The 14,927-nt window shown below is 52.9% G+C and overlaps 1 protein-coding gene across 1 annotated transcript in view; it reads right to left on the reverse strand.

The window, feature by feature from the left end:
- Window positions 1-622: 622 nt before the first annotated feature.
- C6H6orf132 (chromosome 6 C6orf132 homolog) overlaps window positions 623-14,927 on the reverse strand; it is a 39,035-nt gene continuing 24,730 nt past the window's right edge. Inside the window, exons 3-5 of the mRNA XM_016955482.4 lie at window positions 7,203-7,278; window positions 1,425-4,575; window positions 623-840 (exon numbers count right to left, since the gene is read on the reverse strand). Of these exons, the coding sequence (XP_016810971.3) occupies window positions 723-840; window positions 1,425-4,575; window positions 7,203-7,278 (3,345 nt within the window). The 3' untranslated portion in view covers window positions 623-722. The remainder of the gene's footprint in view (window positions 841-1,424; window positions 4,576-7,202; window positions 7,279-14,927) is intronic.

Here is a 14,927-nt window from a genome sequence, read left to right on the forward strand (position 1 = left end):
GGCCTCCCTGTAGCTAAGGGCTAGGGCCAAGGAAAAATGAACCATCAATCTCCCACCTCTGCCCTTGGCCAATGCAAAGGGCTTCCATTCCACATGTGGGAGCTTCACTCCCCACCCCACACATGGTCCTTCTCCACATGTTATACATACACATTCCTGGTCCCACCTCAATGCGGCTAGGAACCCCAGGTGTCCACTCTTGCTTGGGATGGCAGGTGATGGAGGCTACAGATCTCCCTTCGGTGCCCTGCACACCCACCAGGACAGAGCTGGGCCTCAGCCCTTTGCAAGGGCCAGACAGGCAATCACAGCTATCTCGATGGGTTCCAGTTCAGTCAGTGCCCCACCCCTTGCTTTCAGAACCTGCTCAGTAGGCCGTGCTTGTAAAACTGTTTTAATTAACTCTTGCTAAAGCAGATAGTACCAGAGAGCGGAAACTCAGCGCCCAGGTCCTTAATGGTTCCTTCTCTCTACCCTCCTTCCCCTCCCACCCCCCACGTGTAAACAGTCCACAGTCACACCAGCGCTTTGGGAAACAGAAGCCCACTCTTGGTCTTCCTGGGCCACTGCTTCTCATCGTTGGTCTTTGGGGATCAAAGACTCCTCTTTGTCTGAGTCAGGTCGCCCAACACCTGCTGTGTACCTCCCACCCCCAACAAGAAACAAGTGCCCAGATCCTTAAAGACACAGTTTGTTGGAGTAGAGCTAAGAGAACCCCTGGCTCAGGAGGTGGCTTTCCGATGGGCCCCTGAGCAGGCATAGGAGATGGGATGGCGGGTCCCAGGCCTCACGGTGAACGTGTTGATGGGGCTTCCATAGCGGGTGGTGGTGTGGGGAGACCTGGGGGAGAGCAAGAGATGTGAGGTGAATATCTGCAGCTGGTTAACCAACACGTCTCTCATCTCCCCCAGGGACCGAGAGGAAAAGATGCTGCTCATACTTCTGTATTTGCCCCCACAAGCCCTGGGCTTATCGACCCCAGGGAGGGACCGCAGACCATCACAAACAGGGCTCCCATTCTGGTCTGGGCCCTGCTGGCCGGAGAACATGCCTAACAGCCTTTCACTCAGAACTCTTTCACTCCTGGCCTGTGTCGGGATCCAACTCTGTGTTGGGAAATCCCTCCACCCAAGGACCACTCAGATCTCTCCCCGCCCCACACTTAGCGTGACCTCTGGGATCTAGCGGGCGGGAGAGAGACGAGAGGAGCTGGTGGGGAAAGAGAACAAGGGAGGTCAGCAAGCAGGTCAGGAAGGCGCCAACAGCGCCCTCTCCCGGTAAGTGGGCCTCCCTCCCCCGTTCTACCTGCAAGGCCGAAGGGAGAAAACCAAATGTTTTCTCTTGACGGATGGCCGGGCCTCCTTGGCCCTCGCCTGGCTTTCCACCCCTCCTGGCTTCCCGCACCAGCCGGGCCCGCAGCTCACCTGCCGGCAGCTGGGGCGAAGCCGTAGTCGGCGCTGCCGGGCGCTTTGTGCTTGGCCTCCGCGGCGCCCCGGGCGACGCCCTCCAGGGACAGCCTCGGCGCGTGCAGGCCTCCGGGGGGCGCGCGACCCGCCGAGTTCACGCGCCGCATCTCGGGGCCTCCGGGCTGCGGCCCGAAGCAGTTGGGAGAGCTCAGGCTGCGGCCGGTGCCACCGTGGGGTAGCCCTGGGCCTCGGTGCGGCTCCCCGACGTACAGGCGCTTCTTTATGAGCGAGCGGCCCCCTCCCGAGAAGCGCTCCAGGCCCCCAGCCCCGGCGTAGCGCGCGCCCGCGGGAAAGCGCGAGAAGCCGAGAGCCGGGGGCGCCCCGGGGCCAGCGTTCGGGAGCTGCCTCAAGTCTGAGTAGTTGTTCCGGGGAGGGGAGCTCTGGCGGCCCAGATACTGGAGGGTCGGGGCCGGGGGCTCAGGGTCATTGCTGAACTCTGGCGGCGGTGGGATGACCTCGAAGTTGAACTCCTCCTCCTCCTCCTCCCTCTTGTTCGAAGGAGAAGGTGGGGAGGAGAAGGACTTGGGCAGCGGGTGGCCCTGGGGGAGGTTGGAGGGAGCTGCTCTTTCCCAGGCCACAGGGGCCTGGGGCTCTGGCTTTGTCCAGTTGTGCCTGCGGCTCAGCTCTGTGCCCTCTGCGTCTCTTCCCAGCCGCGGCCCCCACTTATTGGGCATTTCGGTCGTCAGCGGGGAGTCCTTCTCAGCCTCCTTGGGTAACTTGGGCACCACAGTGAAAGAGTTGGGCGTGCCCTGGCTGTGGAAGATGCTGTCAGAGCTGGCCTCGGCTTGGTGGCTGTGGTCACGGAGACTTCCTGGCAGAGAGGACCGACCCAGGGCAGCCCCTCCAGACCTCCCCTTCTGTGCCCTCTGCCTGGCCGCCAGGAGCAGGGCCATCGGCGAGCCCCGCTCCACCACCTCCCCAGTCACCGGGTGCCTGAGGAGTTCATCAGTGGGCTGGGCCGAGGCAGGAGGCTTGGCTGGCAGCCCTGGGGGCTCCTTTACCTCCACGGGCTCCCCTGGCCCTGCAGCCCCTCCTCTGGCCAGGGTGGGCATCACCACAGCAACCTCACGGCTGAGGCTGCTCTGGTGGCAGTGGGGCTTGTAGAGACATGGCACCTCTCCTCCACCAGGAGATGTCTTTGGTGGGAGGGCTGCAGATGAGCGGGCTCCCTGTGTGGGCAGCCTAGTCACCTCTGAGGGGGACCCCTCTCCCCTTGCCTGGGAGGGAGTGGAAACTTCTTGAGATGCTGGCTTCTCTGAATGGCCAGCTGGGCCTGAGTCCTTCTCTGCCATCAGTTGGGATGTGGTGGTGGGCAGAGTTGTGGCTGTAGATGCTATGGCAGGGCCAGATGTGGCCTTGAGTGGTGTGGCTGGCCCAGATGTGGCCTTGAGTGGTGTGGCTGGCCCAGATGTGGCCTTGAGTGGTGTGGCTGGCCCAAGTGTGGCCTTGGGTGGTGTGGCTGGCCAAAGTGTAGCCTTGGGTGGTATGGCTGGCTCAGGTGTGGCCTTGGGTGGTATGGCTGGTCCCAACATAGCCTTGGGCTGGAGTGATGTAGTTGGCAGCAGGGTGGTGGATTGAGGTGGCAGATTCTTGGCCACAGGCTTGGAGAGTTTGTCATTATCAGCCCCGTTTTCACAAATTCTTCCCCCTTCTAGCCGAGGCTTAGGGGGCAGAGATCCTATGCTGGGCTTAGCCTCCTTCTGTGCTGATGAGGAGAGCCGGGCCTCCAGCTCATTCCGGATCTGCCGCACACTGGGAGTTGGAGAGTCTTGGGGAATGTAGTCCACAGGGGGCAGGGTCAGGCTGGGGGCAGCCTCTGTCTCTGTCAGGCTGCTGCCGCCAAGACTCTTCTCAGGAACACCTGGGGGAGTGTCCTTTGCTGGCAGGCTCAGGGGAGTCTCCTTCTCAGGCAGGCGGGGGCCCTTCTTGCCCTCCTTGCTCTGAGGGGCCACTGTTGGGCCTGGCCTGTGACTGAGGAATCGGTCCTCTCTCCTGGAGCCACAGAGATAGGCTGCCAGCTCGTTCCGCAGCTTTTCCATCTGGCTGGGGTCCCTCCAGTCCACAGGTGCTGAAGAGGCTGTGTTCTCTGGGCTGGGGGGGTTGGGTTTGGGTTTGAGAGCAGGAGAGCCGGATTTAGGGGTTTTTGTAAACCCAGCAGGTGGATGGGCTGCCTTCTGAGCACAGGGCAAAGGAGGTGCAGCTGGGGGAAGTGGGGGTGCTGGGGGAGGGAGGGGGGGTGCAGGAGGGGGCAGGGGAGGGGCTGGAGGCGGAGTCCCAGCTCGTTCATCTGCTTGGGACTGGGACTGGCCAAGCCTTGGGCTGGCTGGTGCTGCGGCCTTGAGCTCCCCAGGGCAGTCTGGCTCGGGGGCCCTGTCTGGGTAGACCTGGGAGGCGGGGCGGATGTGGAAGCTGGGAGGCAGTGGGAGTCGGCTGGGAGCCTTCTTGGTGGCCCCCTCTTCCTTTCGGGGAGCCTCTTGTGCTTCCTGAACTGGGATGGACGAAGTCCTGACTGGGGTTGGGGGAGGCACTTTGAAAGAACGGGGGAAGGTGAGATGGGGCTCTGGGTTAGGTCCCAGGGCGCTCCCCTTTGGCTCAGCAGGGCTTCTCGGGGGGCTGGCTCTGGTGGCCTCTGCCCGCCTGCCATTCAGTGCTACATCTGATTTCCACTTGGTGACACCCCCAGGGGGAAAGAGACGAGTCCCCACTGTGTGAGGAGATGCTGGAGCTGGGGGTGCTGGGGCTGGCACAGGAGGCGGTGGGGGGGCTAGAAAGGCCAAGGGTGGGGCAGGGGGAATGAAGTCAGGAGGGGTGGGTATGGATGGGGAGGAAAGAGTGTGTGGTGGGGATAGGGCCTCCAATACTGGGGGTGGAGGTGGGGCCATGCTGGGCGGGGGTGGGGGTTCCAGCAGCAGAGGAGGTGGTGGGGGTGCTGTGGAAGGTGGAGATGGCAGTGGCGACCCCCCTGGAGGTTCTGAAATGTCCTGAGGGGGCCCTGGGGCTGGGCCTGGGGGAGGTGGGGGGATGAGTAGATCCTGGCCATATTGTCCAGGCCTCAGGTCACCCACAGAGCTGTACAGTCGGAGGTTGCCATTGACTAGTGAGCTGGTACCTGAAAGAAGGAGAGGCAAAGATGGGGGGCAGGAACAAGGCAGACTAGCCCTGCCAATTTCTGTTTACCCAGGGCAGGGGCAGGGGTGGGCACCCAAGAGAATGACTGGATCATTTTCTCCTGAACACCAAGAGAGGGAGCAGCCCTGTGTCCAGTCTCCTGAGCTGTCCTGGGGGTGTCCCCCCTTCTTTCTAGGGAGTGTCTCCTGCCTGTCCCTGGCACAGCCTTTGAAGCCTGTATGGAATTACCTCCATTTGCCTCCCCAGAGTCACCCTCTAACCTGTGCCAGGACTCCCTTGGCCCCTGAGATGGGGGGTGGGGACAAGAGGGCCAGGGCACTGATTCCTCTGGCTGCCTCCTGGCTGCGTCACAGGTTGGCAGCAGCTGTCTTTCCTGCCCCGCAGACACAGGTCCTGTTGGGGTGTCCCTCTCCCACTATGTTCAGTCCCTGGGTGTCACTGTCTCCAGGAGACAAGAGTCGCCTAACCAAGCTCACACTCTGGTATACCGTCCCTTTACTCAACTCTCTTCAGTTATCCCCTTTGAGTGCACCATCTGTTTCTTGCTGGGACCTTGACCTTGGCCAAGCCAGAAAGTCCAGGGTTCAAATCCCAGCTCTACCACTTATTAGATGAGTGACCTTGAACACACTAATTAACCTTGCTGAGCCTCAGTTTCCTCATCTGTCAAAGGGGCATGATGTCAGTGCTCGCTTCTTACAGCTGTTGTGAGGATTAAATGAGAGAATCCATGCAAATACACAGAAAGGGCTTGTCATGGTGCCAGGCCTCCAGTAGGCAGTTAATAAAATGGAACCACTTTGATTCCTACCATCTGTGCTTAACTTTTCAGACTGTGTGAGACAGGGAAGGTGGGAAAGAGATAGGAAGTCATGGGGCAGGGGCGAGAGACCTCCTCAGTGAGGAAGGCTGGGTGAGAGACCCGCAGGAGGGAGCAATTTGCACAAACTACTCCTGCTTTCTAAAGACCCTGAAACTATTAAGAACCCAGCTGTCCACTTCATAGAGAATGGAGGCAGATTCTGGACTGCAGAATAGAACAGGGGTGTGCAGAAGGAAGGTGGCCTGGACAATCTGGGTGCTAAAGAGATGCTGAGAGCCCCTGGCCCCAGCAGCACACATCCCTCTCTTGTCCTCGGACCAGGTCCCCAGCCCCTCTCCCAGAGTCTACTTCCTTCTTAGGGGCACCCATCCTTTGCTCCCCTCCTCTCAGTCCCTAACAGTGTGGCGAACCTGGGGAGTGTGCGGCTCTGAAGGGCTCCTCCCAGCTGCCTGACTTCAAACTGAAGAAACCAAGAGTGGGGAAGGGGAAAACTAACATTCACTGAGCACCCAACTGTCAGGCAGGAGTTAGCAGCTGGGGTACAGCAGCAAAAAAACCAACAAAACAAAAAACAGACAAACACTGGTCCTCCTAGGGAGCTTACGCTTGAACGGGACAATGAACATAATGTGTGAGTACATTATTATCACATTAGAGGATGAGTGCGATGGGAAAAAACACCAGCAGGGGAGGGGTGCAGCAGGTGCAATTTAAATAGGGCAGTCCGGCCGGGTGCGGTGGCTCACACCTGTAATCCGAGCACTTTAGGAGGCTGAGGCAGGTGGATCACGAGGTCAAGAGATAGAGACCATCCTGGCCAACATGGTGAAACCCTGTCTCTACTAAAAATACAAAAATTAGCTGGGCATGGTGGTGTGCACCTATAGTCCCAGCTACTCAGGAGACTGAGGTGGGAGAACTGCTTGAACCCGGGAGGCAGAGGTTGCAGTGAGCTGAGATCACGCCACTGCCCTCCAGCCTGGCAACAGAGCGAGACTCCATCTCAAATAAATAAATAAATAAATAAAGCAGTCTGAGAAGTCCTCGCAGAGAAGGTGACATTTGAGCAAAGAAGGGAGGAGTGAGGGAGACGGCCACACAGATGCCTCGCAGAAGAGCATTCTAACCTGAGAGGTCTGCAGTGCAAAGACCGCAAGGCGGAAATGTGCCTGGGGTATTTCAGGAGCAACAGGAGATGCTGTGGCCGGGGCAGTGTGGGAGGGGAAAGCAAGCAAGCAAAGTGGCCAGACTCCGGTCAGACTCCAGCAGTCCTTGCAAGAACCTTTTCTCTGAGTGACACGGGAAGCCATTAGCGAGTTTGAAGCACCTCTGAGAGGTGTGACAGACGTGACATACATCCCATCCACCACTTCATTTACTCCTCCAAACTGAACTGTTGTTCCCATCGTTCGTTGGAAGATACAGAGGTAGGAGGGGTGAAGTGTCTTGCCCAAGGGAGCAAAGTGAATATGTGGGGAGCTGGGATTCAAAGCCAGGCCCTTCTCCCACTTTATGCTGCACTTGTTCCTGCTCTGGCCTTGTCCCCTTTCCATCCTTCCCCCGCCAGAAAGGGGCCTTCGCTGACCCTGGCTCTCCTCAACTCCCAGCCCCACTGCCCCAGCCCACTGCAGCCAGTTCAAGATGACTGAGGATGGCGAGAGTGGCTGTGCCTGAGGACTCTGGCTTTGTCACCAGCTGTGAAGATGAGCAGATGCTTAGCTTTTGAACTCAGGGCCCTAGGAGGAAAGAAAGATGGACAAGCCCCAAGCCCAGGGTTCACTTACCTGTCACTTCTTTGTCTGCAAAATCTTCTGGAACCGAGGGGGTGGGCACAGCCAGCCCATGGTTTTCCTGGGCATTCTGAAAGAGACCAGAAAGAAATCAGGGGACAGGGAAAGATGGACAGATAATTCTCAAACTGCTGCTCTTTGAGGCCATTTTACTGCTTGAAAATCTGCAGTGACGGTCATGGTTGCATAACCTTGTGCATATACCAAAATATAAAAGGCTGATTTTAAAAAGTGAATCTTGTGGTACAGTCAACCAATCATCACTATTTGTCATAGTTATGTTCTATAAAGTTGCAATGAACATAGTATTAGTAAATACTGACCCGTTGCTCCTAGGGGAAATACAGGGTTAGGTTCCTATGAGCCTCTGGTCACAAGATTTTTGTCAACTGATCAATACATAACCATAACCTTGTTTTAGCTGTGTTTCTGCTTAAAGACATTTTAATATATTTTGTTGGTTGGTTAACATTGAACTCATGGCCGATAGCACTATAACACATGACACTAAACAGAAAAAGACACTTGTTTTTGTATGACAGCTAAAACAAGAAGGCATAGAATCCTCTTGTTCAGCTGGGAACATGTGCATTGAGCAACTCAAAATTTTCACTGCTCTGTGCATGTCTGTAAATGACCACAGAAGCAACACAAGCATTGATTCTGGGGTTACAAATACGTTTTAGCCACTAAGCAAATTTGCAAATACAGAATCCACAAATAGGGAGGATTGACTGTATATGAATTCCATCTCAATGAAAAAGACAAAGCAAAACAAACAAATAGAATCTGCATTGACTCTCCATGGAGGTCCACAGGTGAAAAGCCAAACTCCTCAGCCTGGCCTCCTGTGTGTTCTTAGTTTTCATTAGGTGTTTACAGAAAAATAAAAAGTGATGAACTTGAATTTTTTTTTTTTTTAATTGAGACAGGGTTTTATTCTGTCACCTAAGCTGGAGTGCAGTGGTGCAATCATGGCTCACTGCAGCCTCCATCTCGTGGCTCAAGCAATCTTCCCATCTGTAGCTGGGACTACAGATGTGTGCCACCATTCCTGGCTAATTTTTTTTTTTTTTTTTTTTTGAGATGGAGTCTTGCTCTGTCACCCAGGCTGGAGTGCAATGGCATGATCTCTGCTCACCACAACCTCTGCCTCCTGGGTTCAAGCAATTCTCCTGCCTCAGCCTTCCGAGTAGCTGGGATTACAGGGGCGTGCGCCACCATGCCCAGCTAATTTTTTGTATTTTTAGTAGAGACGGGGTTTCACCATGTTGGCCAGGCTGGTCTTGAACTCCTGACCTCGTGATCTGCCCACCTCTGCCTCCCAAAGTGCTGGGATTACAGGTGTGAGCCACCGCGCCCAGCCCTGGCTAATTTTTTGTATATGTTTTAGAGAATGTGGTTTCGTCATGTCTCCCAGGCTGGTCTTGAACTCCTGGGCTCAAGTAATCCGCCCACCTTGGCCTCCCAAAGTGTGGGGATTACAGGTATGAGCCACTGTTCCCAGCCTGAACTTGAATATTTATAGCTCTACAGATGCCCTTCTGATCGCTAAGCTTAAGAGGCTATAATATGTTTACACAGCTGTCAGTTTGTACATACTATTTTGCATTCTATTTTTTTTTCCAAACACACATTTCCATATGTCAACAAAGTCCACACACCTGCTGTTTTGAAGAGCTGTAGAGCATTTTAGGATAGTTTTCAAGGTCCTCAATGACCTGGCCTCATGCTTCCCAGCCAACTGTTATTTCCCACTCACCTATTACACCCATCCCACATTGTAGCTTCACCGATTCCCTCCCTGCCACCTTTTCAACCACCCCATATAGTCCGTGTTCATCCATGATGCTGGGCATTGGTCAGCTGTACCTGTCATTCCCACTCTCCATTTATAACAATAATCATAATCATAATACTCCTTGCACTGTGCTCTAACTAAACACATTATCTCAGTCACACCACTCTGTATAGAAGAGGATGTCATCATTTACCAGATGAAGAAACTGAGGCTCAAAGACCTTTGGTAAGTTGTCTAAAGTCACACAACCAGTACTACCAAACCCAGGTCTGTGGAGCTCCCACTCCTTAGTATTTTGCCTCCCTAAAATCCCTTATCCTTCAAGGATTAGCTGAGCCCCTCTAGGATGATGGAACAGGGGTAGGGGATAAGAGCATTGGCTCTGGCTTTCCAGCCTGTCTGGATTTGAATCTCAGCTCTGCTACCTATTAGGTGTATGACTGTGCAAGTTACTTAATCTCCCTGTGCTTCAGTTTCCCCATCTGGGAAATGGTGATAACAATAGAATTACCCATTGTAGGGAAGCTGTGAGGACTAAATGATGCAATGCACAAAAAGCACTTGGGAGCCATCCCCTGTCCGCACCACACTGACCCACTGCTACCCAGAGCAACCCACAGCCAAGCTCCCAAAAGAGGGGAGACACTTGTTTGCACTCCAGATTGTCCTCTAGTTCCTTCAGTGAGATCTGGGAGCTCCTTGGAGCCCAGGGACCATGTCTTATGGTATCCCCCAAAGCTGGATGCATAGTGAGCCCAGTTGTTAGTGATGGGCTGATGGTACTAACCCTCTGGACTTAATATACAAGAAGGGCACTCAAGGTCGATGTTACAGAAATATCTATGAGACCCTGGGTTACCAAGGGCCATCTCAGAATTACTCTGGTCACTTGGGATCAGCAAAACACTCATCTTGTTCTTGAAGAATTCTGAAGCTGGAATGGCCTTGAGCCATCAACTTGTCTTTTTTTTTTTCCTGCCTTTACTTGATTTGCATGGCCAACAACATACCTGTTCTCAACTTTTCTCAAACCCAGTGATTGGGAACCAGGGGCAGGTACAGGGACCCAGCCCATCAGAAGTGTGTCTCCCGTGACATGCTGAGATGTGCCACACACACATGCAAATCACTGACGGTCTAATAACCTCCATCAAGTACACACACTCTGATTTTGATGAGATGGAGGCCAGGCCTTCAAAAGCCAGGGTTGAGATCTCTGATTAATTTCAACATAATTGAAAAGCGGAAAGGCTGGGGACTTAGCATCAAAAGTCTTGGGTTCCATTCATGCTCAGGCTTGCCAGCAGTGTAGCCTTGGATGAGCAGTGGAGATGTGGGATGGGGACAGTGACGTTGAGCCATTGTCCAGGCTCCTCCTGTGCAATAGCCCTATACTAAGAGTGTGACCGCTGTCACCTCAAATCCCTTCACAGAGCCAGGGTGCAAACCTAGGCTTTCCACCTTACCTTTTCTACAGATCACTGAGACCCATTTTCTTCACTTAGAAAACCAAGGCAGCCGGGCATGGTGGCTCACGCCTGTAATCCCAGCACTTTGGGAGGCCAAGGCAGGAGGATCACCTGAGGTCAGGAGTTCAAGACCAGCCTGGCCAACATGGCGAAACCCCATCTCTACTAAAAATACAAAAATTAGCCAGGCATGGTGGCAGGTGCCTGTAATCCCAGCTATTCAGGAGGCTAAGGCAGGGAGAATTGCTTGAACCAGGGAGGCAGAGGTTGCAGTGACCTGAGATCATGCCACTGCACTCCAGCCTGGGCGATAGAGCAAGACTGTCTCAAAAAAAGAAAAGAAAAAAAAGAAAGAAAAAAAAAGAAGAAAATTGAGCCAATAGTTCCTACTTTGCAGGGCTATTATGAGAATCAAATGAGATAATATCCCTAACCCAGGAAACCAATGCTAGTTGAAGGATTATATCTTGTAATCCTCTCTTCCAGAAAAGTGAAAAAATCGTGAACAATCAAAGCTAAGCTCCCTGTAAGTCTAGTAGCACCTTCTGGGTTACCCTGAATGCTTAATGGTGTGTGTGGGAGGAAGACGGATAGACTTTATAGGCCTAAGGTAATATTACTCACTATGCCCTTTGATCTAAAAGCACTTAGAAAACACATTAGACTCCCAAGACCACACGGCAAAAATCCATCTCTGGAGCGGCTTGTAACAACAGCTCAGTCCAAGCCCTGGCTTCTTAGGTCCCTCTTCTGACACAAGGGGATCCCACAGCACCCCCACCACCTCACCACCATGCTTGCGGTGCTGTGACACACCATGGTCTGCCCTTGGAGCAAGTCCCAAAGGCCAGCCTCATCCCTTCAGAAGCTTCCAGTATTGAACTGAACATAGTCTCTCTGGCTCTCCAAGCCCCTGTCTGGCCCTTTTCTTTCCCACTTGGGCCCACATGGGCCCACATGGGCTCCTGTGGCTTACTTAGCTGTCCCTTTCACTGATGTTTTTTCAGGGAAGGCAAATGCAAACTCATTTTAATCTTAGTCCCATAAAAACAGACTCAGAAGGTAAATTGCTTCCCACCCAGGCAGCTGGCATCAAGTGCACTGGCGTGGATGGTGACATATTTCAGTGTGCAAATGCACAGGTGTGGACAGCATCCATCTCCATGGGTGCTGAATTTCCTAACCTGCCTCTCTTCACCTCAGAGAACAAAGGAAAAGCTTGAGGCAGGGCACAGTGGCTCACACTTGTAATCCCAGCACTTTGGGAGGCTGAGACAGGCGGGTCACTGGAGGTCAGGAGTTTGAGACCAGCCTGCCCAATGTGTTGAAACGTTGTCTCTACTGAAAATACAAAAATTAGCCAGGCGTGGTGGCAAGCGACTGTAATCCCAGCTACTCGGGAGGCTAAGACAGGGAGAATTGCTTGAACCCAGGAGACAGAGGTTGCAGTGAGCCAAGATTGTGCCACTGCACTCCAGCCTGGGCGACAGAGAGAGACTCTGTCTCAAAAAAAAAAAAAAAGAGCCGGGCATGGTGGCTCACACCTGTAATCCCAGAACTTTGGGAGGCTGAGGTGGGCAGATCACGAGGTCAGGAGTTGGAGACCAGCCTGACCAACATGGTGAAACCCCATCTGTACTAAAAATACAAAAATTAGCCGGGCATGGTGGCAGGCGCCTGTAATCCCAGCTACTCAGGAGGCTGAGGCAGGGGAATCACTTGAACCCGGGAGGCAGAGGTTGCAGTGAGCCAAGATCGCACCATTGCACTCCAGTCTGGGCGACAGAGTGAGACTCCATCTCAAAAAAAAAAAAAAAAAAAAAAAGAAAAGAAGAAGTTATGTACTTAATGCCACTGAATTGTACATTTTAAAGCGGTTAAAAGGCCGGACACAGTGGCTCATGCCTGTAATCCCAGCACTTTGGGAGGCCGAGGCGGGCGGATCATGAGGTCAGGAGATTGAGACCATCCTGGCTAACATGGCGAAACCCCGCCTCTACTAAAAACACAAAATATTAGCCGGGCATGGTGGCAGGCGCCTGTAGTCCCAGCTACTCGGGAGGCTGAGGCAGGAGAATGGCGTGAACCCGGGAGGCGGAGCTTGCAGTGAGCCGAGATGGAGGCACTGCGCTCCAGCCTGGGCGACAGAGCGAGACTCCGTCTCAAAAAAATAAAATAAAATAAATAAATAAATAAATAAATAAAACGGTAAATTTTATCTTATGTATATCATAATAAAAAAGTTAAACAAAACAGAAGACAAGAAATCAAAAGAAAAAGTGTTGGGGGCAACTTAGAATGTGTGTAACCTCTAGACATCACCTCTTTCTCCCATCCCCTAAACTCCCAATCTTAACAGTAGGAACAACAGCTGCTACTTGGCCAGCACTTATTCTGTATCAGGTACTCTTTCAGCACTTTCTTTTTTTTTTTCTTTCTTTTTTTTTTTTTTTTTTTTTTGAGATGGTCTCGCTGTGTCGCCCAGGCTGGAGTGCAGTGGCAAGATCTCGGCTCACTGCAACCTTTGACTCCCGGGTTCCAGTGATTCTCCTGACTCAGCCTCCCAAGTAGCTGGGAGTACAGGGACCTGCCACCACACCCGGCTAATTTTTGTATTTTTGGTGGAGACGGGGTTTCACTATGTTGGCCAGGCTGGTCTTGAACTCCTGAGCTTGTGATCCGCCCGCCTTGGCCTCCCAAAGTGCTGGGATTACAGGCATGAGCCACTGTGCCCAGCCTCTTTCAGCACTTTCTATCACTTAACTAATTTGCTTTTCACAACAGCCCAATGAGACAGGTGCTGTCATTGTTACCGCCATTTTCCAGATGAGGAAATGGAGGCTCAGAGAGATTCAGTGACATGCCCAAGGTCCCACAGCAAGTTATGGATCACTGTCTTTTCGGGCACCTTGCAAACCTAGCTGGTCATCCAGTTCTGCCCATCACTTCCTGAATCCTTCCTTCCTGCTGCCCCTCCACCTCAGCCCTTCCTCAGTCCTCACCATCCCTCACCCAGATGAACAGACTCCCTTTGATGCCAGATACTTTCCCAGTCTCTGCCTCACTCCATTCTCCAAAGCTGCCACAGGGATATTCTTTCTCAAAAGTATCTCAGAGCAGGTTACTTTCTGGCTCAGAATCCTTCCATTGGTCCAGAGGAAGAAATTCAAACACCTTCACATGGCCTGTGAGAACTTTCATAAGTTGGACCTCTGCAGCTCCTACCATCTTCTCCCCACCTACTCCACAAACCCTGGGCTCCCACTGGTGGTTCTTGTCTTTTTCCTACCCCACTGTAGCTGGGGGAACCTGACCGACTCATGAACAAGTGTGCTCCCTGCAGCAGGGGTCTTCAGTGGGGCACAAAAACCACCCGTTGGAGGAATTGTGCAGAGGTTTCAGAGGTCCCAGGGGCGGATGGGTAGCTTGAAAAGCCCTCTAGATGATCCAGCTACATCTGCCTCTCCCAACCCCCGAAAGTCACTGCTCCCACTTGCAACCCATTTCCACATCTCAAGCTTCCACAGCCTTGTTCTTGTTCTTACTCTGCCTAGGATTCTCTTCTTTTCCTGGCAAACTCCTAGGTATCCTTTAAGCCCCAGATTAAATGCCCTTCCTCTGTGAAGTCCTTCTTGGCAACCCCAGCCAGAGTTAATTCTCCTCCCTGTGTGATCCTCAGGCTCTGTGTGCATTATTATTGCAGCTGACATTTATTAGGCATCTACTAGGTGCAAGGCACTGTTCTGAGTACTTCACATATAGCAACCCAGTCTTACTGTTAGTTTTCACAGTAACCCTAAGAGACAAGTTATTATTTTTATTTTATAGATGAGAAAACTGAAGCACAGAGAGGCTAAGTACATTGCCCAAGGTCACACAGCTAGTAAGTGCCAGGGCCAATATTGGGACCTGACAGCCTGCTTCCTTTGCCAGTACAGTGTTTGCTCTCATACTTTCCCTCTAACACAACTCTATGTCCATAGACATAGAGTTGATGATTGTAGTCACTGCTGCCCAGCCCAGTCTACTTGAGGGCTCGGTGATGGCTGCTTCTTTGTATGTGCCTGACACAGACCGGGCAGTTAAACAAATGTTTGTTGAATGAATACGTTCCTGGATGAGTGAATGAGTGGCAGAAAGAATATGGGACAAGTGCCGGGCATGGTGGCTCACGCCTGTAATCCCAGCACTTTGGGAGCCCAAGGTAGGTGGATCATCTGAGGTCAAGAGTTCGAGACCAGCCTGACCAACATGGTGAAACCCCATCTCTACTAACAATACAAAAAAATTAGCCGGGTGTGGTGGTGGGCACCTGTAATCCCAGCTACTTGGGAGGCTGAGGCAGGAGAATCACTTGAACCCAGGAGGTGGAGATTGCAGTGAGCCAAGATTGTGCCACTGCACTCCAGCCTGAGTGACAGAGCAAAACCCTGTCTCAAAAAAAAAAAA

The sequence above is a fragment of the Pan troglodytes genome, chromosome 5, assembly GCF_028858775.2.
Source record: "Pan troglodytes isolate AG18354 chromosome 5, NHGRI_mPanTro3-v2.0_pri, whole genome shotgun sequence".
Classification (NCBI taxonomy): domain Eukaryota; kingdom Metazoa; phylum Chordata; class Mammalia; order Primates; family Hominidae; genus Pan; species Pan troglodytes.